This window comes from Myodes glareolus, chromosome 6, assembly GCF_982192425.1.
Source record: "Myodes glareolus chromosome 6, mMyoGla1.1, whole genome shotgun sequence".
Lineage (NCBI taxonomy): Eukaryota > Metazoa > Chordata > Mammalia > Rodentia > Cricetidae > Myodes > Myodes glareolus.
The window spans coordinates 18,392,289-18,419,226 of record NC_142031.1 but is presented as its reverse complement, the minus strand read 5'-3'; the positions used below and the strand labels follow the sequence as shown (position 1 = coordinate 18,419,226).

At 40.0% G+C, this 26,938-nt stretch overlaps 1 protein-coding gene across 2 annotated transcripts in view; it reads right to left on the bottom strand.

The window, feature by feature from the left end:
- Positions 1-23,907, bottom strand: part of Kdm1a (lysine demethylase 1A) — a 49,138-nt gene extending 25,231 nt beyond the window's left edge. Inside the window, exons 1-3 of one of the 2 annotated variants that reach the window (XM_048443266.3) lie at positions 23,450-23,905; positions 18,012-18,177; positions 4,468-4,527 (exon numbers count right to left, since the gene is read on the bottom strand). In XM_048443266.3, the coding sequence (XP_048299223.2) occupies positions 4,468-4,527; positions 18,012-18,177; positions 23,450-23,800 (577 nt within the window). In that variant the 5' untranslated portion in view covers positions 23,801-23,905. Of the gene's footprint in view, positions 1-4,467; positions 4,528-18,011; positions 18,178-23,449 lie in introns of both variants that reach the window. The other variant, XM_085690476.2, reaches the window with a different exon arrangement.
- Between the last annotated feature and the right edge of the window lie 3,031 nt (positions 23,908-26,938).

Below are 26,938 nucleotides of genomic sequence, written 5' to 3'. Positions count from 1 at the left end.
ATCATCGATAACATACAATAAAATTTAAAGAAAAAAACAAATTAAAGTACACTAACAGAGGCAAGGAGTAAATAATGTAGTCACAAGCCTTCATTTGAGATTGCAGCATGGAACGATTGCAGCATGGAACGGAAAGTCAAAGGTTGAAAACTCAAAAATAGAAAAATACACGATCTCATCAAGAGCAGGATGCATTAGTCCCTATTATGGAGAGTTGGCAAGAGGGTGGAGAATTAAGCAAACTATAATGGTTAAGTCGGAAGGCCAAGAATTTACTTTTTCTGTCAGCTGCTTACACATACAATGGAGTGAGCTCATACACTACACACAAAATGAGTTATTCTAAAATTATCCTAACTGACTTCTAAATATTTTATATGCTAGCAGGAAAACTCATCTTTGTAAGGGATTCCTGGAAGCCAGGCACACCCTGGGGTTACAATTCCAACACCTTAAAAACACTAAACTGGCATTTCAACAGCCAGATAGGCCTGGGTGCAGTTCAAGAGTAGTACACATGCCTAGCTAGCCCTAGGTTCAATCCCCAGCCAGCCTACTTCAAAAACAGGAAAGGGACAAGACACGGTTTCTAAATTCAGTATCGTTAAGTACTATAGTAGGAAGCAAAGCAAGACAAAAGTACCTATATTTAATATTTTATGATCTTAAAACAAGAAGTTAGAAGCAATGATTAAAGGGATTAGTAAAGACTAGAATTAAAAAACACAGTAGGTACAAATTTAACTTGAAGACTGTAGCTACTCTAAGGGATCTGTTTCCATAATGACATTCAAATGACAATCACTACTTAAACTACCAGTTAACAAAAAGGCCAAGTAAAACTGCCCAGTGCTGACAAAGGCCACACATTAAAAACAGTTGTCCTCAGAAAGAAGCACTATCGACCACCATATGGTAAAGGCAAAAATCATGTGTTGCACATTACTAAGTAAAACCAACAATCCTATTTAACTAAATCCAACCTAAAACCAAAGATTGTCAGAACAATTAAATATTCCTTAGGGGATAAAATAAGAACTACACTGCTTCGGGTGGCACATGATATTACAAGAGAAAGAGGTGATGGTAGAGGTGAAGAAGTGTTAGCGGGCAAAATTTTCTAAAATTATACAGTTTGATGTCCCTGACTGCTACCCCAAAACCAAAACAACTGAAAAAAAAAAATCAAACCACAAATATCTTAAATCCTTATAATGAACAGTTATCTACTCATTACTGTTTAGTACTTGAACCAAATACTGTCTAGTCCATGTGTATACTATTATCATGAAAATGAACGATTTCTCTCAAATCTTCATTAAATTCCATTTCTCAGCTGACCACAGCGGTGTGTCATAATGCCAGTACTCCAGAGGCTAAGACATGAGGATCATAAGATTTAAGGCCAACCTGGGCTATGGCAAAACCCCACCACATACCCAAACAAAACATCAACACAACCTTTTTCTAGCCTGCTAAAAATCATTTTCTTTCTTAGCTATACTATTATATCCTGTATGCTTAAAAAGTGGCCAATTACTTAACATTTCTACAATGGATAATTTTTTAATGATGGCAGGAAAAACTATGTGGAAAATAATCCCCCAAAATTTCATGACATTTGGTTCCAAGATGCAAGTGTTCTTAGAGAAAACAAAACAAATTCTTATACACGTGGCTACCTTTGGGCATCTGAGGTGTATGTAACAATTAAGTTATTTACTTGACATGGAAATTTCAAAGTAGTTCTCTAAATCAGAAATCAAAATTATTATACAAACACAATTAAAGAAACTAAAAAGGTGGTATTAACATATCTGGAACAGGGCTGGAGAGGTGGCTCAGAGGTTAAGAGCACTGCCTGCTCTTCCAAAGGTCCTGAGTTCAATTCCCAGCAACCACATGGTGGCTCACAACCATCTGTAATGGGGTCTGGTGCCCTCTTCTAGCCTGCAGGCATACACACAGACAGACTATTGTATACATCATAAATAAATAAATATTTAAAAAAAAACACAGCATGTAAAATAAATAAATCTTTAAAAAAAAAAACATATCTGGAACAGTTTTATCTTCCTGAACTGACATTGCAATACCAAGTTCTCAAGTTAACGCAGCCTCTAGGAACACTCAGTGAGTGCTGAGGTGACTCTCCAAGAGCACAGACCCACCATGGGCACGTGCAAGCTTGGCACACTCCTCAGTACTGCCAACAAGACAAATCAAAACTCTCACAACTCACACAGATCTAGCTCCTTTATAGGAAACCTGCTGACTTGGATAATGTCCTGTTTCTTTAAGTAACCACAGAATTCAGAAGTTATTTGCACTTGGCTCTGGAATAGTTTCCACTTACATGTTTGGGTGAGCTTAACACACTTTATTATTCTAGAAATTTAGAATGTCACAAAGATGCTGTTTACATTTTTAAAGAGTCCCAGTCTGTCTAGTTTCAGTCCTGTCTCCCACCCCTCACAGTTAAGCTCTAGAATGGCTTTCCTTCCAGACTGCAATCACGCTGAAGTATAATGTCTTTTCTGATCATCTGATGTTGTCCTTGAAAACGTACAAAACCTTCTTTTCTTAAACAACCTAGATTTCGCAGGGTGAGTCAACTAGAAAAGAAGAAAGGAGGGAGGTAGAACTTTGAGTATTTTATGCCACAAAATCATTTTGTCCTAATTTTTATGAGATATAAATGGCATTTTGACTAGTAACAGAGAAGTTAGAGAAAGAAGGCCTCCACGTATCATTTGCCTCTGATAGTTCTTTAAATAAGAGAATCCAGGCTTAAAGTGAAAACAAAAGCCTGATGGGATCTACATAAAGTCTTTTCTTAAAATCAGCAGAGGTGTATCAAGTCCTACAATGATTTTAAAATAAAGAGTAAAGACAGGAAGAAAAAAGCAGTCATGAGTTCTCATACTTACATTTTCTAACTTTAGGGTCTATACTCTAAGAAGCCCCTGGGTTCTTTTCATAGCTGCTGGTTTACGGCTGGCCAGCTCATTAAGCTTTTTTGGGTTTCCTTCGGGCTCTTATGCGTAAACAGGGATATAGGACACTACTGTTTGAAGGCAGGAAGCCCCTCCCAGCTCTAAGATTTAGAAGACACATAGCAACATGGATTTTAAGAAACCACGACACAATGCTGACGAGAAAAAAAAACCCTCAAGGGTGGCTGGCTTCATTTGGAGAAGAATGCTGATGACTTAGGCATGTTTTAAATTCTGATTATATCATGTGTGTATACATGTTTCTGAACATGACAAGATCTAACCTAAGGAAGGGTCTGGAGGGTCCACAACATTCACCTCCCTCCTGGCAACAGCCAGAACCTGCTCTACAGTTTCACTTGACAGTTTGTTGTTATACCAGCAATACATTATCTGTTTATTTAAGCAAAGAACATTTCATAAAAAAACCAAAAAACAAAAAACAAGAAAACTTGGTTTCCTTGAGATTAAGACTCTAGAGGCTGTCCCCAATCGTGTTTCAAAGAAGATCTCCTGCATCATTCAGTAAGGATATTCTAAACCTCTAGTCCTTGGGTCAGTATGGAAAGATTTCCACTTCCAACAATTCAAATCTCCTTGACCACTAACTACCAACTGCTCTATCTCCAAGGAACTACCCCTGATCCAAAATAAAACACAAATATGTCCTGAGCCTGCTAGACACAAACTGCAACAGACAAATAATCTATATTTAATGAGAGACGACAGCCTTCAACAGTAAGCAATAAGTATTCCAATTTTAGCCAAGAGTCTAAATAAATCAGCTTCGGGCCCTGGCACACACACACACACACACACACACACACACACACACACACACACACACACTCTTTAAAGACAAAAAGGATGAAACACAAACATGTTATTTCCATTCTTGGAATAAGCTTAATTGTTCCAAATGATGGCCCTATAAATCCTTTACTTTTTCCTAGAAGTAAAAATCCATAGTTTGATCTGAGAAGAGAAAGTCCTTTGAATATGCTTTTTTAAAGGGTGATTTTTTTTGCCCTAGAACAAAATAATTCAACTGTAAAGAGATTACATACTATTAATTGAAAAAAGTACTCAACACCAACAATCACACCTGTAAGATGCCACCTAGAGTCTAGTCCTAGAATACATCAGCTTTAAGACTTGAGTCCATGGCTTCTTGTCTGTGTCTAGTGCTGTGTTTCTCTTTAAAGGTCCCATGACTCCCGAGAAAAGTACCCGCCATCTCCTCAAAAACATGAAGAATGGAGGGCTGAGATCGGCCTGAGGACTTCAACAGAGTCTGCCTGCCTATGTTCTGGCTAAGCTCTCTACTTATACTACTCTGTCCTGTGGGTTACATTACTGCTGTGCTTCTGGCTACAATGAGAATACCATAGCCAAAAACACTTGCAAGCATCAATTACTCCCTGACTTGGCGGCTCTTGCTAAAGTGGCAAGCATCTAATGCCACCCTCACCTGATGCTTGGCCGTCTCCATACCCTCCAGAACTGTCGTCTTGAAGTCCTCCTGCTTGCCCTGTGGAAGGAAAGAGGAGAACTCAGGGACCTTACTCCATAAATTAAGATATTATCTGGACATAAAGGCCTAATAGTTGGCGACTCAAAAATTTACCACCAACTAGTAAACCCATATCAGAGCACTCCTTCTGGAATCAAGGCCCAGGGTATTACATCATTTTTCATATTCTGGTCAGGAATTTTCAACTTCACATGCTGATCCTTGTTGAAAGGTAGTTGAGCAAAGTACATGGTATTTCTAATTCCTAAATTCTTGCTGCCAGTCTTGTTAAGTAAGTCTGGATGGGATGGGAGATGGATTCCAATGTCTTTTAAGTAACTGTTGAAGGACTGTTCAAGACTACAGGACTGACAAGGACTACAGGGACCTGAAACTGCAACAATTCAGCACCAAAGTCTCTTTGGTTTTCTATCTAAAACTACAACAAGCAAATGACTGACAATCTTAGTAAAAACTGTCCTCATCAAAGTAGGGGATGTAACTCAAAGTTCAGCACCAACAGTAGTTTTGTTAACCATAAACAGAAGATAGGAAGGACTGAATATGCCAGTGCTTCCTCAGTGAAGACACAAGAGGCCAAGCTGCAGACAGACATGCTTGTGGGAGGATGATAGGGGAAATTCTACCTTAAGTTATATACTAAGTCCAGCTTTAAAAAAACAAAACAAAACAAAAATCCCCTTGATGGTACTGTGGAGAACTTCAAGAATCAAAGCTTTAAATTCAATCAGAAAATATCATCAACAACTGTCTTGTACAATCTATCACCAAGACAGACACCATGATCATGAGCTTTCAGGCTCCTGGTACACTGCAAGAAGATCACAGTATGGTCTTTCAAAGTAGGAAAACACAATCTCACACTGATCTGAACTGAAACAAGCTTCAATGGACAGTTTATTTTAAACTATCCCCACATGACAGCAGAGTCCAGCACTGAGTTGTAAAAAAGTTACAGTCCTCAAAAAATATTTAAGATCTATGAAACACAAGCAGTGACTTTTGACAACAGAATGTGATGGTTGATGGCAGACAACAGTTTTAAAGATTATTTTCCTATGCTCATCTAAAGGAACCACTAGGTTCTAGAAGGTTCTTAGATAAATATGATTAGTTATGTTGAGCCCCTAGGAAACAGCACAGAAGCATGATGAGAAGACCGAAATGCTAAACCTAATCTGCAAACTAATCTTGGGAACACAGGTCCTACAATTTAAACCAGAAATGTTCACTCTTGGTATGATCTTTTATTCCTAAAAGTGGTGGTTAGTTTCCCCTACAGAACCACGTAGATCAGAATATTAAATCATATTTAGAAAAAGTAAGAGAAAAAAAGCTCATAACAGTAAACAGTAAAATACAGTTTCAGAATAACATTTTAAGCTGGGCAGTGGTGGGGCACACCTTTAATCCCAGCCCTCAGGAGACAGAGGCAGGTGAATTCCCCTAGTTTGAGACCAGTCTTTTCTACATAGTGAGTTCCAGGACAGTCAGGGCTATACAAAGAAACTCAGAATACTCAGAAATTCAAAATACCAGAAGAAAGAAGAAAGAAGAGTAGAACATTATCTGTTCTCAACTTAGCAAAAATAAAGTTTCTTATTGTAGAGACATTTCATACTTAAAAAAAAATCAAATAGAAAAGCAAAAGCACTTTCAACTGGCCATTGAGCCTCAATTATTCCACCCTTCCTATTCTTATCATTTCCTTTTCTCTAACTAGATGCCATACAATAAGCAAATCTGTTTAAGCTACAAGTAGCTCGTCTTTTGTTTTGCTACTATTAATGGTACTCAACAAAAAAAGATACATATTTTTTATTCCCGAGTATTGTACTACAAAGAATAATATAGCAAAAAAACAAGGAAGGGCAGTCTTTCTTGCTTCTGCTTTTAAAACTTCATTTTAAAAATTCCTATAAAGACACTGATTGAGCTAGGTAAAGTAAGTTGTGCATGCCTATAACCTCCAATTACATGGAAGGCTGAAGTTGGAAGATGCCAAGTTCAAGTCCAGCCTTGGCTACATAGAAAATTCTATTCTTAAAAAGAGATACTGTTTATTGATAAGAATATATAGGAGAGGGCTGGAGAGATGGCTCAGCGGTTAAGAGCATTGCCTGCTCTTCCAAAAGTCCTGAGTTTAATTCCCAGCAACCACATGGTGGCTAACAACCATATGAAATGAGATCTGATGCCCTCTTCTGGCCTGCAGGCAGACACACAGACAGAATATTGTATACATAATGAATAAATAAATATTTACAAAAAACCGAAAACTCAGATTTAAAAAAAAGAATATATGAGAAATTTGGAAGCTATCAAAATCCTGAAAGTATTTTTAAAAGCTCTTTCATACTAAGGTTTACTTAGGCAAAAAATTAAGAGAATGAATGTAAAAGATAAGAACCGATGGAAAATGCTGGGCAGTCTTTAATCTCAGCACTCAGAAGGCAGAGGCAGGTGGATCTCTGAGTTAGAGACCAGTGATTTCCAGGCCAGGCAAGGAAAAACCTGTCTTGAAACAAAACAAAAAACAAATAGAACTGATGAAAGACAAAGCTAAAACATGTTTAATAAGTTTTAGAAAGATTTATCTCTTGGCTGAAAGTTTAATTTGTTTAGAAGTGAAAAGTTGTAGTTATTTTCTAACCATAATGTATTTATTTGTGCTATATTTACCCACTTCTCAAAGGAGCTGAGAATCTTCCTCCCCCCCCCACAAGACATGATCTCATGTATCCATTTGCTGAATTTCTGACCTACCTGCTGCTCCCTTCCAAGTGCTTGAATTATACTTGCATCACTACTAAATGAACAGCTACAATTATCAACTGAGCTACATGCCTAATCCCACAAGTGTTTTGTTTCCTTGCTTGTTTTGTAGTGCTCAGACCTGAACCTATGGCCTCACCCATGCTAGGCAAGCATTGCATCACGGTTTTTTTGTTTTTGTTTTGTTGTTTTCGAGACAGGGTTTCTCTGTGGCTTTGGAGCCTGTCCTGGAGCTAGCTCCTGTAGACCAGGCTGGCCAAAAACTCACAGAGATCCACCTGCCTCTGCTTCTCAAGTGCTGAGATTAAAGGTGTGTGCCACCACTGCCCGACTGTTATATCCCCAGCCCAGACACCTTTTTATTTTTTAAGACAGGCTCTCATATATGCCAGGATGGCCTTGAACTTGGTACACATTTGAGGATGGCCTTGAACTGCTCCTGCTTTCATCTAGAAAGCACTCTGCCAATTGAGCTACAGCCCCAGCCCTGCCAGGTATCTTTATTAGTATTCTGAATGAACTTCCTTATGAGTCAGGGTCTATACAACTTTACAAGTTTCAGAGTTGAAACTATAATCATAGGCAGTCACACGCAGCTCATCATTTTCTTCATAACAGCACAGATACAAACACTAAGAGCTAACTTTCCATTCAGCTAACAAATCATACATAAAATGTCTTATTCATCTGATCTGGGATTCTCAGCTCAGGACTCTCCTGACATGTGAAAGCAAGCAAGCAATTATCTGTAATATGTACAAATTTAAGATAAACAATGAAAGTACTCAAAAGCAGCATTTTTGATGGCACTGCCTTCAGTTTTCATCTCAACCACTATATGAGCACACAAGTGCACAAACATGCAAAAAAGAATTCCTCAAGCACTTAGACTCATGACTCAGGTCACGTGTGCACAGCTTCTCGAAATCGAGACTAAGTCTTTAGTGTATCTTCTGTAGCAGCTGTGCTCCAGTTCCACCACTGACTAGATGCTTCCTTACCTTGATTCAAATACCCTAGTGACCAGTTTTCCAGCATCTTAAACAGAAGTCAGCTGACCTTCAAATATTCAAATACAGGGAGGTGAAAATCCCCAGTATGCTGATTACCAAAACTTCCTATCCTGACTAGTTTCTTGGAATTACATTCTAAATATCTTTATAAACTTCTAAACTTCTTGGAAGAAATTACTTTTTTGAAAGATTAACAACTGTCAATGTAGTCATTTCATGTTGACTGTGACAATCAGCTTGGAAATAAGAAACAAGCATTTCAAAAGTTAAAAAACAAAAAAGTAAAACTCTTTGTTGGACTCACAAACCTCCACTCAGAGAGATCCACCTGCCTCTGCTCCGGAGTGCTGAGATTAAAGACTGCCCAGCTGTTCCCATCAATTCTTACACTGTATGTTACCTTTTACATTCATCCACTTAATTTTTAAATCAGTGGGATTTCATGATTAATAATTTCATAATTTGATGTTTAATGGATACTTATCCCAAAACAGCTGAGCACCAATACAAAGATAGGGTAGAATTCCTGCTTTAAAAGAGTTTAATCTGTCTGGAGAAAAATAAAAAATATCCACAAAGCAACTTAAAAAAAAATGAACTAAACTAACAGACTTGAGGATCAGGAATGAGTTTCTGTACGGGTTCCAAGGCATTTGGATAGACAGAGAGGGCAAAGCATTCAGAGGCCAGCGAAAATCAGATGAGGTATGTGCAGAGGTCAGCACAGCACACACTTAGCTAAAGAGATGGTCTAGAATAGTAATGGGAATATCAAGCAGAGATGGCCAACTTCTAGATATGTCCAGTTTATAGCCAACAGATCACATTCGGCAGAGAAGAGCTATGAATGAGGTCCCAGAAAGCTGATAAACTTATTTAAAAACTTATTTAAAACATTATAAGAGTTTCCCACAATTATTTTTGTGACTCAACTATATGGTTTTCCAGTGTAAACTTTGTAGACAGTAATATCAAATCATAATGTCAAAATCTTGGGACACATTGAAAACTAAACTTGACCTTAGCACTAATGGAAGCAAACTGATCTTTAGCAAAAACAAAAACAAAAAACCCACAGTAAAACAAACTGTATTTTAATTAAACTGATATAATCACTTTGTAACAGATGTCTTGGAGGAAGAATGACCTAGAGAAAGGAAATGCAATTAAATGTAAGCAAAATTATTTACATGTGAAGTGAAATAACTTGTAACAAAACAAGTAAGTGGACAAGACTTAAAAAGGCTGTGCATATGAGGGCATAGAAAGGAAAAAGGGCTTTAAAGAGCACTCTTTTAATTCAGGAGAATGGTAATGCAATAGATAAAATGGAATGAGATAAAGCTGAAATTGAAGCATTCTAAAGATGGCTGAAAATTAAGGAATAAAAAAAAAACCAGAAGGAACAATGAATCTCAAGATTTTAAAACTACCTGGAAGTAAAAAGAGGTTCAGAAAGTCTGAACTTACAGAAGAGTCAGCAAAGCCATACTTAAAAAACAAACCAGTTAACGGAGACAATAACCAAACAAAAGGTTAAAAATGAAGAAAGTGGGCCAGAAAGACAGCTGAGTGAGTAAAGGTACTTGCTGCTACATGTGAGGACCCGAGTTCTATCTAAGGGACCCACATAGTGGGTACAGAGAACTGACTCCTGCACACTCACCCTGTTCTGTACCACATAGGCCTATGCACATAAGTAAAAATATACAAATTGAGAGTAACCATCACTGCTTTGTTCTACCTTTCTGCTATCTCCATTTTAAGAAGTGGCTTTAAAAATACCATTCAAAAGTTGGACATGATGGCATGCCTTTAATCCCAGCAGAGGCAGGCTGAATTCCAGGTCTACATAGTGAGTTCCAGGTCAGTCAAGGTTACATAGAAAGGCCCTGTCTCACACACACACACACACACACACACACACACACACACACACGAAACCCAAACAACAAAAAAAACAAAAACAAGCACAAACAAAAAAACATTCAAGAGGCCGGAGATAAGGGTTCCCACATTAAGTGACTTATAACTGCCTGTAACTCCACTTACAAGGGATCTGATACCCCCTCTTCTGGTCTTCAGTCAATCAAACATACATGTATATATAGAGAGACACATACTCATACATATAAATAAAAAATTAAGCATCATTAAATAAACTCAATACAGTTCTTTCCTACTACCTGTTTGACCCAATTTTGTACAGAATAAATGATCTATGCTTGCCAGAATAAATGCAAAACAAAGTAAACTAGTTCACAGAGGTAGCCAAAAATAACCAGAATCTTCAAGCACACTAGAAGTCTTTTAACACTGTTAATGATGGTCAGTATTTGAGCAACAATATAAATAAAATGCATGGGTTTCAATCGGAATAGTAATCCCAGAGTTAAATCATCATTGAAAAAATTAACTAAAACATAACTAAAACCTTCATAATGTCCAGAACTAAGAAAGGGCTCTGCTGAAACAGGAGCTGTCTGAACTTTATGATGCCAGAAAGAACAGCAGTCAGAACCATGGAGACAAAGTAAGAAGTCGATACACAGTGCTGCTAAGGAAAGCAAACCTCTCAGAAATCAACAGACTATTTCCACACACTGTTTACTCACAATCCAGAGTGGGGATTTTCCTGTCCCCTATTTTTGTGCAAAGTCTTGATTCATAGTGTAGGTTTCAAAATGCTCCAAAGAAGACATTTAATTCAGATTCTGTTATATTGCTATCTATAAGATTTAGGTGTCTATGCAGTAAAAAACAAAGCCATTTTTCTTATTGACCTGTTTTTAAAATGGACAATACCGAACTTTATTCTGGCCATGACTAAAAGTACTGCTTTAACATTCCATACTAGATGTTTACTACTCTACTCCATAGTCGCACATACTTGACAATGTGGTATTGCGATCACTTTCCAGTTTCTAAAAAGATCTATATAGCTGACCTCATTTTTTTTCTGACTAAAATATCAGTTTGTCCGATTCCTAGTTCAACCTTGTATTTAATACATGTTCATACATAATAGTAGTGTTTACATTTTCCCAATGGAATCTTCACTGAAAGCCTTATTTGGCAGACGAGGAAAATCTTCATAGACAAATTACCCCATTGCTGTACTACAATGTGATCAAATGAATAATGGTAGCAAAGAGAATTCAAATCATAACAATAAAGTTGCTCGGCTAAAACTATTAGCTAAATCATTATTTTGAAAAATCGAAACTAAATAGACAATTAAATTAACTCATTCATTAAGAAAGCAGGGCAATCTCTCTAAGGACAAACACAGGATTCAATGGTTCTTCTTAACAGTCAAAATCAATTAGCAGTTCAGAATCAAGAATCTAAAACTACTTCACAAAAGCCTAACAGTGGTTCTTCATGTTTAATGTAAAATTTCCAAAATCCAATCTGGAGCAGAAACATTAACTTGCAAACAATTTCTGAAAGATTTGTGGAACAGACAGGCAGTGACAGCACACGCCTTTAATCCCAGCACTGAGGAGGCAGAGGCAGGCAAATCTGAGCTTGAGGCCAGCCTGGACTAGAGAGAAAGTTCCAGGATAGCCAGGGCTACAAAGAGAAATCCTGCCATGATTTAAAAAAATAAAATTAAAAAAAAATCTATTAAACAACATGGTGACTATAATAAATAACAAAAAAGCTGAATATTCTTGAAAAAATGCCAAGAGTAGGTATTAGGTATTCTCATAAAAATGATCTCATTCATCAAGGTAATACACAGGCTACCTTGATAGACTGACACTCTACAAATATACATCACTTCAAAGCAGATTATACACATAATCTGATACAAATTTCATACAATTTTACCTACCACTTTAGAAAATAAAATGAGCGTCTAAATTCTCACTACACTTTTCCTTAAATACTTATAATTGTGCCGCTTCACTCCTACAGCGAAGTCAGCTGCTAGTATCTGTAGCCCTTTGGACTGAATACTGTAGTGGAGGATCTAGTCTTATTTTTGAATCCTTAGACTCCAGAATTACACCTGCAACAAAGGATTATAATTGTACAATTAGTTGGTGTGTGTTAAATCAAGTGAATAAGGAAATACTGCAAGAATGTCCCTATTTTACCTTTTCTGTTTTGTTTTTCTAGACAGAGTTTCTGTCCCTGGCCATCTCGGAACTGGCTCTGTGAACCGGGCTGCCCTCAGACTCAGAGATTCACTGCAGAAGGAGCCCTTATCTCCAGCTCCTTGAATGTTTTTTGTTTTTGTTTTGCTGGCCTGGGTGGAATTCAAAGAGATCTGACCTGCACCTTGCTCTGAGTGCTGGGATTAAAGGCGTGGACCACCCTCCAGTTCCACTGTACTTTTTAAAAATTTTGCCTCTGACTTGTACACCAATCCTACACTCTACATTTTTCTTTCAAGTCTCTCTAGGGTTTCGTTTGCTTTAGGTTTCCTTTTCTTTTTCTTTTTTTAAAAGACTGGATCTTTCCACATAGTTCTGGCTGTCCTAGAACTCATTATTGTAGACCAGGTAGGTTAACAGCAGGTCATCACACCAGGTTTGCACGGACAGCAAGATATTTATCCAATGAGCAATTTCACTGGCCTCTGTCTTCTCTTTCAGAAAACCAGTTGACTGTGATGATATATACCTACAATTCCAGCCCCTGGTAGTACAGGCAAGAGGGTCACAAGTACAACCTTGGACTCAACAAAGTGAGTCCACAACAAGCTTGGGCTACAGGAGGTCCTATTACTAACCAAGTAGGAAATCAGTTGCCAGCTCTTTTCCAGGGCCAGGGAGATGGTTCACTGGATAATGGCACTGGCTGCCAAGCCTAACAACCTAAGTTTAGTACCTGAACCTACATGGTAGAAGGTAAGAACTGACTTTCACAAACTGTCCTCTGAAACACACACTAATACAAAATATCATGCCTTTTAGTTTTTTGTTACACAGATCAATCAAATGTTTATCAATTTTTGTCATATATTTTCATTATAATAGCTTTGTGATCCAATGTCACTGGAATTAAATTCTTCCATTCATACTTTTTCTATATTTATTTTGGATTATTCAGTATTTTTACTAATACAGGTTGTGTATACTTTTAATTTATTTTCTGGGTGTATGTGTGTATCATCCTCAACTGTTCTTCCTTTCTTCCATTTCTTTTGGGGGGTGGAGGGGATAAGGCTCATCACTTTGCAGCCCTGACTAGCCTTGAATTCACTGAGATCCACCTGGCTTCACCTTCCAGAGTGTTGGGATTAAAGGTATCCATTAATATGCCCAGCAGTCTTCCCCGTATTTTTTGTCTCACTGTACCTGAACTTGCTGATTCATCTACACTGCTGTCAAGCCCCAAGAATTCTGTCTTTGCTCCCCAGTGCTGGAATAAAGATATAAACCATTGTACCTGGGCAGTTTGGGACCTGAACTCAGGTACTCATGTTTGCAAGGCAAGCACTTTATTAACTGATCCATCTGCCTAGCTCCTGGATATTCTTTTATGTACATTTTATTTTAGAGGGTTTTTCTGTCTGTTTGTTTGTTTATTTTAGTTTTTTTGTTGTTGTTCTTTAGGGAACAAACCCAGGGCCTTTTGTTAAAATGTTAAGCAAGTGCTCTACCACCGAACTACACTTCCAAACCAAACTGAATTTTTAAGAAACCTTTAAGCCCACAGTTTAATACAAGGGCCCCCAAATTATTTAAAGCACACAAAAATTTTGTTATACCAATTATCACATAAGTTAATTTTGCTAATTTAACAGCTTTTTCACCCAAACACATACATTCCCAAAGTACAAAAGAACTGACTGTACTGCAAAGAGATCTTCATCTGGCTTAAAAAAGAATGTACGCAAGATAAAATAATTCTTCTCATATTTAACAGGTAGATTATAACTGCTAATCCACTAATCATGTCTAATAAAACTAACCTGAGAATTGAGCAGTGGTTTAAGTGGAGCCCCTGCAAAAACAGCTCACACACTCATTAACTTGAAGAAGCCTTGAAAAAGCATCTAGTGGTCTATTTTAAATGTGCTTTTGCTTATTATTTTGAAATGTCTCAAGCTATGCACAACAAAGCTACTTATTACTCAAAATAGAATACCATGTTCCTAAAGCAGAGTACTCTACTATAAATGTAAAGTCAGCAACTAGTAAGGCAGTAGTAAGACGGGGACAAGTGATGCTTCTGTACACAAAAGGCTTAGCAGCAGCAGAGCAGTCAACAGGGTAAGGCCTGAGGAATATCAAGGAATGATCTGAAGTACATGAGACAAGTTGAGTCAAGCTCCAAATAAAGTATATTTCTATAAGAAGCTCCTTCAACCGAGGAGCTGAACCACTGAAGATCAACTGAATGAGTCGCCTATTACAGAAGCTCCACCACTAACCAATACATGCAACCCAAATGCACTTTGTTCCCAATCAGGTCACAAGACTTAAAAAACAAAAACAAAGTTTAATGAAGTGATATTTTGTTTGGGCTCTAACAAAGTTTGCCTGAAGATCAGAGGGCAGAGCTAGCCACTAGTTAACCATAGGGGTCTAGAGGTCTGCACAGACAGACAGGAAGCAATATGGCTGGGTGGAGAGAGGAATATATGGCGAGAGGAGACAGGAGCTCAACCCTTTTTTGGTTGAGGAGAAGGGAAGAGTTGGCTGTGTCTTGCTCCTTTGTCTCCGACCTTTCAGCAAGCTTTATTTATCAGAACACAAACAAAATATCAACAGTTTAATCTTCACAGAAAAGAAACTAGGAAATTAAACAGAACCATCATTTGTTAAACCAAATATAAACAACATGGACATTTTGAAAAAAACAAAATAATATAGGTTTAAATATAAGCAACAGTTAATATTTAAAAATCTGTATTTACCCATATGCTTTTAATAGGACTACAATGTCACAGTGCAATGTCAAAAAACTGGGGAGGCGGGCAATGTTTAAATCCAAATAGAGAACTTCCTCCCAATAAATTAAACTTAATTCAACAACATGAAACAAATAAAACACCTCTATTTTCATCTTAAAAAATTAACTGTGAAGGCTGAATGCAGTATCACTTAGCATGAGAAAGGCACTCCACTACAAATCAACTCTCATCACACTTTTCTCTATTCAATGTCCATCTCTCTCTATGCTTTTAGTCCCCTCCACAGACTGACTTTTCTACAACAACTCAGTACTACTTTCGTACTCTAAATGACCTCCAGGCGAGACTGGGAAGCACTGGTGAATAACTTGTACAATACGCATCTGGCTAGCTGGAGGCCCTGGGTTCGATCCCAATTCCGTAAAAAACAAAATAATTTAGGTACTTCCTCCAACCAGATTATCAGTCAAGTCAAGTTCTCTACAGTATGGCTCCAATCTGCCTTCCAGTTTCCTTATTCAATTCTCATCTAAAGGAACTTCTCCAGTCAAATCATTTGATCAATCTCTGGAACACCTTGGGGCTTTTATAAATAACAAAGCCCCCCCCATTAACACTTTAGAAAACAAAGCAAAATTTTGTAAACAAATTTAAAAGTAGGTAAGAATAAAATTAAGCAACACTTAGAACATTTTAGACAACTTCGAGTTGTTTTCTTAACTCAAATCCTAATTTATACAGAAGCACTGGATTGCTGCAACATAATGGAGTAAAGACAGTGCCTCCAAATCCCAAACCCTTCAAGACATTTTTGCAGAACCAGTGCCTGATATTTATTTACTAAAACTCTCTTATAAAAACAAAAACACATAAAAACCAAGACTTGGTTTACATTTTTAAAGGACAAAGAAAGCGTATCTCAAGTTGGTACTTAAGATAAATCATATCTACTGGGACCACAGAATATCACACCAAAAAAAAATAACCTCTGACATATCAGATCATCACTGTACAATACTTAAGAACTCTTAAGTTGAGGATCTGTAGTCTCACGAGAATAGCAAGCATTTCAATAGCAAGTGCCCAGCAAATAGAGGAAAAAGATAAGACTCAAAAAGACTGTATTAGGAGTAAAAAGAAGAGAAGGAGACTCAGACTGAACAAAGAAAGCTAAATACAAGATTTGGGAAGGACACGAAGAAATTGTGATAATGAGAGGGTGTTGCTGAAGTATGGCGAAGGCTCTGCTGCCTCAAGAGGCATGTATAAAAAAGTAAGGCACAGACTATAAGCCTTCAAATAAGGAGTTGCCTGGTAAATTATTTTAAGAAAGTTTTAGGAAAACCCCTGGATACTGGGATGAATTTAATTTAGAATTTAATCTTTCTCTTTTTCAAAAAATATTTTTATAATATTTTATTTCAATTGTACATTATTTCTAAGAGCTTTAGTCAGAATTTAAGCTCTAAACCTAAATTTACATTAACAACTGACTTTTAATACTCTCAAGTGGAGTACCAGCATTAATAGTAGACTTTTAAAAAATGCTTTACAAAAACACCAAAGAGGAGAAACACCCTGGATAAAAAATAAAAAGATGCTAGATCAAAAGCTAGAAGTTGTCAGAATTGAGTTTTAATCTGGTTAACTCTGAAAGTAACACAAGAGAAAGCAGATGGGGCCTGAAATAAGCACCCTATTTTAAAGGTATAGGAGTAAAAGAACTGGTAAAATGTGGGGTAGGCAGCTAATAGAAATTTAAAAAGTCATTTCAAAGAGAGGAATGCTGTCATTTCTCAAAGTCAAAATGAGCTAATGAAATGTTATTCAGGGCAGAAAACACAAAGTACTAATTAAGACTCTTGTTTCACACTGTCTTTCCAAAACAAACCAGAACTGGTTAGGACAGCCTCAGAAAGAGAGGATTCAAGCCTGACAACAATTGCGAGTTTTTTTTAAAGGTTATCTGAAGCTTATACAGTATAAATTCCAATAATCAGAGTCTTCTCTTCATTGTCTTTTTTTTTTTCTGAGTTTGTGCAGATGCACACATGTGTTAGTGTGTATAAAGATGCCAGAGTTCAACGGTGCCTGTCTTCCTTAATCATGTGGTCTTATTTTTTGAGTCTCACTGAACCTGGAGCTGGCAGATTCAGCTAGGCTAGCTGGCCAACAAACCTCAGTGATCACCGTGTCTCTCTCTGTCTACTCAGCACTTAGCTTTACACAGGTGTTGGGGATTGAACTCAGGCCCTGGGACTTGCCCAGCAAGCACTTAACTGACTGAAAACCTCCACCAGCCCCACAAGTCTTATCTTATATCATTCCTTTTGCTCAATAATAAAAATTACAAGATCTTAGGCCTGGTCCTTTTAATCAGAATGTTTTTATAAGTTCACAGTGAAAAAAAAGTTTTTACTAACAAGTATATGTAAATAAAAACAAAAACAACAAAACACTGAAAAACCAAAACTTTAAGCTGTGAATTCAAGTTGTTGCTGATAGGACTGGCTCTGTGGATTTGACATTCTGTATTTTCTCTAACCATTTATTTTCTCCTAATTCTAACCAACATACATTGCTATATTATCTATCGCCTTCCCTTCATTTTCTGATAAACACAAAAAATTATCAACAACACTAGGCATACATGTGCACATATATACATGTATACACAACATGAAGACACAGCAAAGAGCCCCAGAATCGGAATATAAGTCAAAGACGAAGACATAAACAACACCGCAAGATATGAACAACAAAACAACTGATTCTTATTTCTAAGATAAAACAAACCATGGTTGGTCGCTACAACTCACCAGATGGCTCCTCTGGCTCGCTTTCATTTTCTTCCTCAGGTGGGGCTTGAGGAGGTGGAGGGGGAAGCTTCTTTTCCTTCTCTGCTTTGGCATTTCTCTCTTCTTCCGAATAATACTCATCTTCTGAGAGGTTGGCCAAACTTTCATCCATCTCTCTGTATTCAACCTAAGTGGAAATGATACCAGAAAAAAACTAAATACAATGAGAATCAATCAGGGACTCTATTTGGAACCATTAATGAAAATTAATTGATTTCAAACTTCACAAGGATCAAGCACAACTTACAATAGTTATTAAAGACAAAAAGCCTCAAGAAAGAATATAGTGTCAGTTCAGGTTTACCCCAATCTGTAACTTACATCATTATACTGGTCACACATCTAACTCAAGCTCTCTTCCAAGATTTTTTGAATGTGTATATTATATGCTCACATACTAAAGTTTCAACTAAATAGCCTTCATCCCAAAATACAGTTAACTAGTGAGCCAGATAGGGTGCCACATTACCACCCTGGTGACTTTTAATTTCAAGGCTAACCAACCTGAGCTACACAGGTTGGTTATTCCATGAGCAGCCTACAAAAAGATGTCTTAGAATACTGTGAATGTAGCTTAGGCATTAGTTTCTCTTCCCACTGTGTTTTTTCCTGCCTTTTGCTATTATTTGCCTCTTTAAATTGACAAGTACTGAGAACAGATGGCCCAGCCTTGTAGTGATATTTTGTGTTTTAACAAATAAAGTTTGTCTGAAGATCAGAGTGCAGAGCTAAACCACTTATGGCCAGGAAGTGGTGGCACACACATTTAATCCCAGGACTCAGGAAACAGAGGCAGAGGGATCTCTGTGAGTTCAAGGCCACCCTGGGCTACAGGAGATTGAATCTGTCTAAAAGAGAGACAGAGTTCACACAAAGGTGATCCCAGCGCTTGGGATCCCACCCCTTTAATCCCAGCACTAGGGAGGTAGAGACATGAGGTAGAGAAAAATATAAGGTAGGAGGAGACAAGAGTTCAACGCAGTCTGAGGTTTGGTGGAGACAGCTGCAGTCTGAGGTGCAGTTGAGGAGGCAATCTGAGGACAGGATTGCTCCTTCGGTTTGAGCATTGGTAGAGGTAAAAGGTCTCTCTAGTGGCTGGCTGCACTGCTTCTCTGATCTCTCAGCTTTCACCCCTAGTATCTAACTCTGAGTTTTTATTATTAAGAACAATTAGAAATCATGCTATACGGTCTAGTTTGTTAGGTCTACTGTCAGGCCCAGGCATTGATCCTGCCATCTTCAGTAACACCTTTACAAAACTCCAACCTAATTTTTATTATATAAAAACACGCTATTTTAAAAGAGGCGCCCCCATACTAGACAAATATCAAAGCAACAAAACACTGTTATATTGTCTGTATATACCTCAAAACTCTTAAAGCAAAGCCTTTCTACACTAGCCTCAGCTTCCTTTTTAAAAAATTCTATGCAGTGTATATATACACAGGTGTATGTACTCCTGCACATTCTAAGGCCAAAGGAGAAAACTGGGTGTCCTGTTCTATTACTTTCTGCTTTGTTCCCTTGAGACAAGGTCTCTCACTAAACCAACAGCTTGGCTAGCAGTCAATAAACCTCAGAGAGCTCCTGTTCCCACCTTTCCCCACAATGCTGGCCAGCAGGGCCACACTCATCAGCTTGTCTTTTACTCCTTAAATGGATAACCACCCACTGAAGCTATGGTTCACACTAGTTCTCAAGTCTGGTTATGAATGCATAAAATTTCTCACCTCTTTGTTATTGCTACTTTTTTTTGCTGTGGGTGTTTCACATCCAAGTGTTTCTGTGCACCACATGCATACAGTGTCCACACAGACCAGAAAAGAGCATTGGATCCATGGAACTGGAATTACAGATGATTGTGAGCCACCACGCAGGTTAAGGGAATCAAATCCAGGTCCTCTGGAAGAACAGTCAGTGCTCTTAACCACTGAGTCATCTCTTGCTTCTAATTGTCCCCAAAATAAACACAAATCTCATATTTCTTTTGAAAGTTTAAGATCTGATATCACAAGTCTGGGAAGATGGCTCCTGGGATAAAAGCACAAATAGTAAACAGAAATGAAGACCAGAGACCCCCAGCACTCACATAAAAGGTTACCAGAAGTGGTGGCCCACATGTAATTCCAGTAATCAGGAGATACAGCACATCTTTGCAGTAAAATAGACAGAGCCAAATCACCAAAGTTTGGGGTTCAATCAGAAACCCTGCCTTAGTAAATAAAGCGGAGAGAGATAAAGGGAAGACATTCTATATCAACCCCAGCCTCCGCATTCACACAAACATGAGCACACAAGCATGATACATATATGCACATAAAGAAAAAAGCTAATCGAGATGGGAAAACAGGAATTGAGTCCAAGAGAATTACAAAGACAATGGCTCAGTCAGTAAAAATCAGAAACAGGACAATCTTAGGGGTTCACAGTCATCTAGTCAAATCAGTGAGCTATAGGCTCAAAGACAGAGAAAGATACAAGATTAAAAATAATTCAGAGAAATGACTGAGAAGGACAACTGATGTCAACCTCTTCCTCTATATAATCACAAACATACATACACATTCACCCGAATGCACAGACGTGTATACGAAAGCATGCACACGCACTCGAATGCACATGTGCTTATGGGTTTTTTTTTAAAGAATTTAATAAAGTAGTTCCACAATTCCTATGAAAAGAACAAAATCAACATGATCTTGAAAAAGAACAAAGCTGAAGAGGTCACACATCTTGATTTCAAAAATCTTTTTCAAAACCACAGTAACTAGAGCAGTGTGTTGGTGGCATACGGATAGAAAACTACATCAACGGGACAAAATGATGGGACCAGAAAGGTATTCCCAAGGTGGTCACACTGGGGGCAGAAGATCAAGGCAAATACATAAACTGAACCTCATCAAAGTTTAAAACATCTGAAATTAAAAATATAAATCTTGCTATAAAACAATTTTTTAAGATTTATTTATTTATTATGTGTACAGTATTCAGTATTCTGTCCGCATGTATGCCTGCAGTGCTCTTAACTGCTGAGCCATCTCTCCAGACCAAATTTGTAGTCCAGGCTGGCCTCGAATTTGTGATCCTCCTGCCTCTGCCTCCTTCAGCAAATCCTACCAGCGTGTGCCACCACAACCGGCTATAAAACAATTTAAAAATCCACTTAAGGGGAATGGAGAAATGACTCAGATGTACTAAGAGGTGGAGGCAGGTGGATCAGAAACTCAAAGTCATCCTCAACAACTACTGAGTGTAAGACTTAAGACCACCCTCAGCTGCTCTTAAAAAAAAAAATCTCACAAATGGCAAAAAAAGAAAAATAAAGAAAAAAAAAACCAGCTTGGGAAACAGAGACAATCAGATATTTGTGAGTTTGAGGCCAGCCTGGTCTACAGAGTAAGTTCCAGGACAGCAAGGACTATACAAAAAATACCCTGTCTTGAAAAACAAAACAAACAAAAACAAAAAATCAAACCCCAACCATGTTCAACATTAGCCATTAAGGAAATGCTTGCCAAACTACAATGAGATACCATTTCAGATCTACAAAGATGTCTACAGTAAGACAATGCTAAATACTGACAAAGATAATGGAGAAAATGAACCCACATTCATTGCTGATAAAAGGTGAAACTGTAGACACGACTTTAGAAAACCATTTGGTAGCATCTCCTCACAAAAGAAAAGTGAATTCACACCTGAATTATAACCCAGGTGTTACAAGACTTGAAAACGTATGCTCACATGCTGAACATACTATTCATAGATAAATCATACAGAATAGCAAAAAAAAAAGACAACCCCCCCAATGTCCAAATGAATAAATGATGGCAAACCCATACTAATGGCAAAAATAAAGGGCCACATATCCAGAGACTCCATACAGAATGTTCAGAACAGGCAACTCCATATAATCAGCAAGTAGTGGCTGCCAAGGGGCTGGAGGTAGGGTGTGAGAAAAGACAGCTTCCACACAGTTGTCCTTGGGAAACAAGAGAAACCAGAGAAAACATTCTAAACTGAATGTGGTGCTGATTCTGTCTCATGAATACATATTTAAAAAACAACATTGGCACGTGAATTACCTCAAATCTGTTTCTGGTCACACCTTCAACTGAATTGATAAAAACAAAACAAAAACCCACACAAAAATAAAATACATGCAGTCACTTGGAAGGTTGACGGAGGACATCACAAATCCAGGCCCTGTCGAGGCCACAAAATAAACTCAGGGCTAATTCGGGCAACTTAGCTTCAAGACAAAAAGGGGATATAGTGCAGTGGTAGAGACCCTGTCTAGCACATGCAATTCCTTAGTTCAGCAGGAGAAAACAACATATAAGGAGAGGTTACGATTCTAACACTTGTACTCAAGTATCTATTTGGCAAGGCTGTGGAGGGAAATCCCAGGCCTCACACCAGGCAAGTGCTGTGCCATCCAGATACATCCTTAGACCACTTCGTGTACTCATTATATAGCCACACGTGTTCCTAGTCTCCCCTATCGGATTAAGAACTCTGCAGAAAACGCCAAAGTCTGTGCAGTAAACAAAGCCACACCAAAGCCTGGCAATGTCACTGCCGCCAGGTGGTTCTTCGTTTCAGTCACAAATGACACCTTGTCAAAACACCAAACTTTTCACCTGTAAACCTCAGTTTACTCACTCTTAAAACGAAGCTAACAACACCCGTTCAGTGGTGTTTGGGGGAAAAAAAAAACCAAAAAAAAAACCGAAAACGTTGGCCGCGTGCCAATTGCACCATCTGGCGCAGAGGTGTGAGACAGAGGTTATCTGTGTATAGAGTTGGATTTGATGCCAAATCTTTATCTTTGCATTTGCACGGTGACCAACTGGTAGGAGCATTCCTCATCCGCTTCAACGTCTGCAAGTCTACCCGAGGCTCCGAGAGAGCGTGTGTCGCCGAGCCTGAGAACCTCGGTTCGATTCCTGGGCATGGTGGAAGGGACAAAAACCGACTCAGGCGAGCGGTCCTATGAGCTCCACTCGAGCCCAGACAGTAATTAAATGTTATTTTGTTTTTTGGTTTTTTTTTTTTAAAAAGGACCAATGCCAAAAGACCACTGTGTGGAAAAAAAATTAAGAACCTGGCGTACAGCAGGACCTTTTCAAAAACAAAGAGACAGTCCCTTCCTTTTCATGTCCCTTGACTCTCGAGCATCACCTCCAGCTCCCGCGTGCACCCAGACCAGCCGCCCGTTGTCCATACGCATCGGCCGCACAGGTGGACCAGCGCGTCGGGAAGCCATCTTTCCCAGTCAGACGATCACGGTCACACCCTCCCGTGCCCGACAGCCGGGTCCCCGCACAAAGGCGGCCTCCCCTCCCCCGCCACCCCTACTCCTGGCCCCGGGGACCGGCGGCTGGGTCCGGCCTCACCTTCGCTCGCTTGCGCCGGCTGGTCCGTCGGCCCTCCGGGGTCTCGGCTATCCCCGTCTCCATGGGCGTCGCGGAGCCGGGCCCGGCCGTGGGCCCTGCCTGAGGCCCGGCGGACCCCGGAGGCTCGGCCAGGCCCCCGGGCGGCGAGGCCCGCGGAGGCTCCTTCTTTCGAGGCGTGCGCTCGCCCGCCGCGCCCGTGGCGACGTCGGTGGGGCCCGCCAGGCCCACGGTTGGCGCGGCCACCTCAGAGCCGTTCTCGGCGCCGCCCGTCGCCCCGGGCCCGGCCTCCGTCCCAGCCGCCGCCGCCGCTGCCGCTGCCGCCGCCGCCGCCGCCTTCTTCCCAGACAACATTTCGGGCCGCCTGGCCGCCGCGGGCCGCAGGGGCCGCTCGGACTGCCGCTCCGTGGGTCCGCAGCCGCCTAGCCTCGCAGCTCCGCACCTCACACGCTCCGGGAGAAGCCAGACACCTCCGCGTGCGCACGCGCCCTGCGCGCTCCCGCCGCGTCAGGACAAAAAGCCGCAGCCGTGCCCCCGCCCGGCCTCCGCGCGGCCAGAGAGCGGCGTCCTGGAGGCTAGAGCGGAGCCGGAGTGAGGCCGACGTAGAGCGCCCCCTGCGGTAGGGAGGCGGCTAATACCATTAAATCTAACTGCAGGGCAAGGGTTGGATTATGGAGTTCTGGCTTTCGGAGAGTTTATCACCTAATTGAGACGGGGGCAACGCCCAGAAGGACGACTTAATTAATGGTCGCTGAATTATCCTACGCTGTGTTACTCAACCTTAGAGCACTTGCCTTGCTTGTATATGGCCCTGGGTTATCCCGAGCGCAGGGGGACTTCATAACCACCCAGCTTGGACTGGGGGAAAATGAAAAGTGCACGAATTTCCACGGTAATAAAATTGAAGAAATGAGGAAATCCTGGTTTGAGTCAAAGTGAGACTCTCTCTTGCCGCCAAGCCTTGTTCATTTTGTTTCTTGGGTCAGGACTCCGTCCACATTCACTGATGGAGGAGGGTTATCTGTCTATTGTGTTATTTTCATTGGTCAATAAAGAGACTGCCTTGGGCCCTTGATAGGACAGAAAATTAGGTAGGCGGAGTAAACAGAACAAAATGCTGGGAAGAGGGCTATGAGCCAGACGCCATGGAGCCAGCCACCAGGTCAGACATGCTAAATCTTTTCCGGTAAGCCACCACCTCGTGGTGCTACAGATTATTAGAAATGGGTTAATATCAAGATATGAGAGTTAGTCAGTAACTAACTCTCTAAGAGATAATGGGCCAGGCAGTGCTTAAATGAATATAACTTGTGTGTTATTATTTCTGGGACTAAGCTAGCCGTGCGGGAGCCGGGTGAGAAGAAAAGCAGGCCTGCCCTGCAGCCCCTCACTACATATGGCGCCAACGTGGATAACTGAATCCACAGAAAGCTTGAGAAAGCTTGGGAACGAATAGAGTAAAGCATGTTTTGTTGGTAGCAGCAATTTCTCAGGACTGCTCTGTTTGCTAGAGCAAGCAAGCACTCTCATCTAAGGGAGGCTTCCTGACTCAGCTTTAGCTGCAAAACTTTGTAGCTCATTAAGAGGTCCTGCCACGAAACACTTAAACGGTGTTGGTGAAAAACTGAATGCATGCTTTTCGGGTTTCAGCCGTAGCAGGAAAAAAAAAAAGCTGCGCTGTTTTAAAATGCCGTCTTTCTGGGCTGTCCTGCCAGAGCAAACTCTGACTCTTTCAGGCAGGCAGTCCAACTGAGTGTGGTCTGTGAGCAGAATGCTGCAGCTTGCTTGCTGGCAAGGACCTTGAAACGCCATAGAGTTGTGGCAGTGAACACAGCTCTGGCTGGTACCTCAGCCTTGAGGCTGAAATGCTAAGGAATGAGCTGGATCTAGCTGTCAAAGCCACGGCTCTCCATATTGCTTAGTAAATTAATGGCTCATGTGGTCAGAAAAAGAAAAATATACAGTAAAGAGAGATTCAAAGAGGAAGAAAACCTCTAAATGGTTTACAGTGTGTATATGCAGGCTAAAAGTTAAAGTTCTTAAAGTTAAAAGGAAAGAAAGAGAGTAGTTGGGTGTGGTGGTACACATCTTTAATCCCAATGCCTGGGAGGCAGAGGCATATTGATCTCTGTGACTTCAAGGGGTAGAGGTAGATTGACCTCTGTGACCTCAAGGTGTGGTAGTACACGCCTTTAATCCCAATGCCTGGGAGGCAGAGACAGATCTCTGTGAGTTCAAGGTGTGGTAGCATACACCTTTAATCCCAGCACTGGGGAGGCAGAGACAGGAGGATCTCTGTGAGTTCAAAGACAGCCTGGTCTACAGTGTTATTCCAGGACAAAGATATACAAAGATCCTGTCTCAAAAAGTAAAAGTAAAAATAAAAGAAATAGAGGTTAAAATAAAGCCACATAAAGATGGAAAATGCACAGATAATCTTCATACTGTATGCTTTTATGCTCTCTTTAAATTGTTTGATTGCTGAGGAAGGAGCAACAACTGCTAAAAGATTTTTGTTTATAAATGCTGCTGAACTAACCCAAGATAGGAATTTTGAAAATACCTTGGCTTCAAAACTGAAGTCAAAAGGTATGTTACTTTGGAGAAGAGATTTTGCTTTTGTTTCCACAGAAAACGAGAGACTCTGGATTTATTCAGAGTTAAGAATAATCACCTTTGACCAAGGGAGGCCGCCTGAAAAATCTCCGATAGGAACAGATGGCCCAGATGACAGAGGTCTACATCCAGAACTGATCCAAGACTGCTGCCTGAGATGATCGAGACTCACAGGATACTCCAGTCATGACTTGATTATAACTCTAAATTTTCTTTAGGTCCCCTTAAGACTATCAGCGCCCCCAACCAGCAGGAAGTAGCCTGAAATACTACGCCCACATTCCCAACAAATGGATTATGGGTATTTTCCTTTGTTTAAAAAAAAAAAAGAGGGAAATGGTGCGGGAGAATTGTCTGTATTCTGTCAATCATATTTTAATAAAACGCTGATTGGCCAGGCAGGCAGTATAGGCGGGAAAGCCAGACAGGAAGTAGGGGTGGAGCAAAGAGACTGGGAGTATTCTGGAAGCAGAAGCTCTCTCTCAGGCACTCCTGCGCAGATCACTGAAGAAGCAACATGTAAGCTGCCCCCGCTGGAAAAGGTACTGAGCCATTATGGCTAACATAGATCAGAATAATGGGTTAATATAAGTTATAAGAGTTAACAAGAAGCCTGACCCTATGGGCCAATCAGTTTATAACCTAATGTAGACTCCGTGTGATTTTCCTTGGGACTTGCTGGCTTGTTGGGGTACTGGGTGGGACAGAAACCCCAACAAGCCAGCCCTCAAGCTACAATTCACACTCCCCACCATGCCCCCTCCATGGAACACCTTTTTTACGTAAGTCACTTCTTTCTAACATGGTGGTGGGTGTTTTATTCGTGGAATGTTGAGATGTATGGGAAGTTGAGTGTGGGAGGTGGTGTGGGGGTAA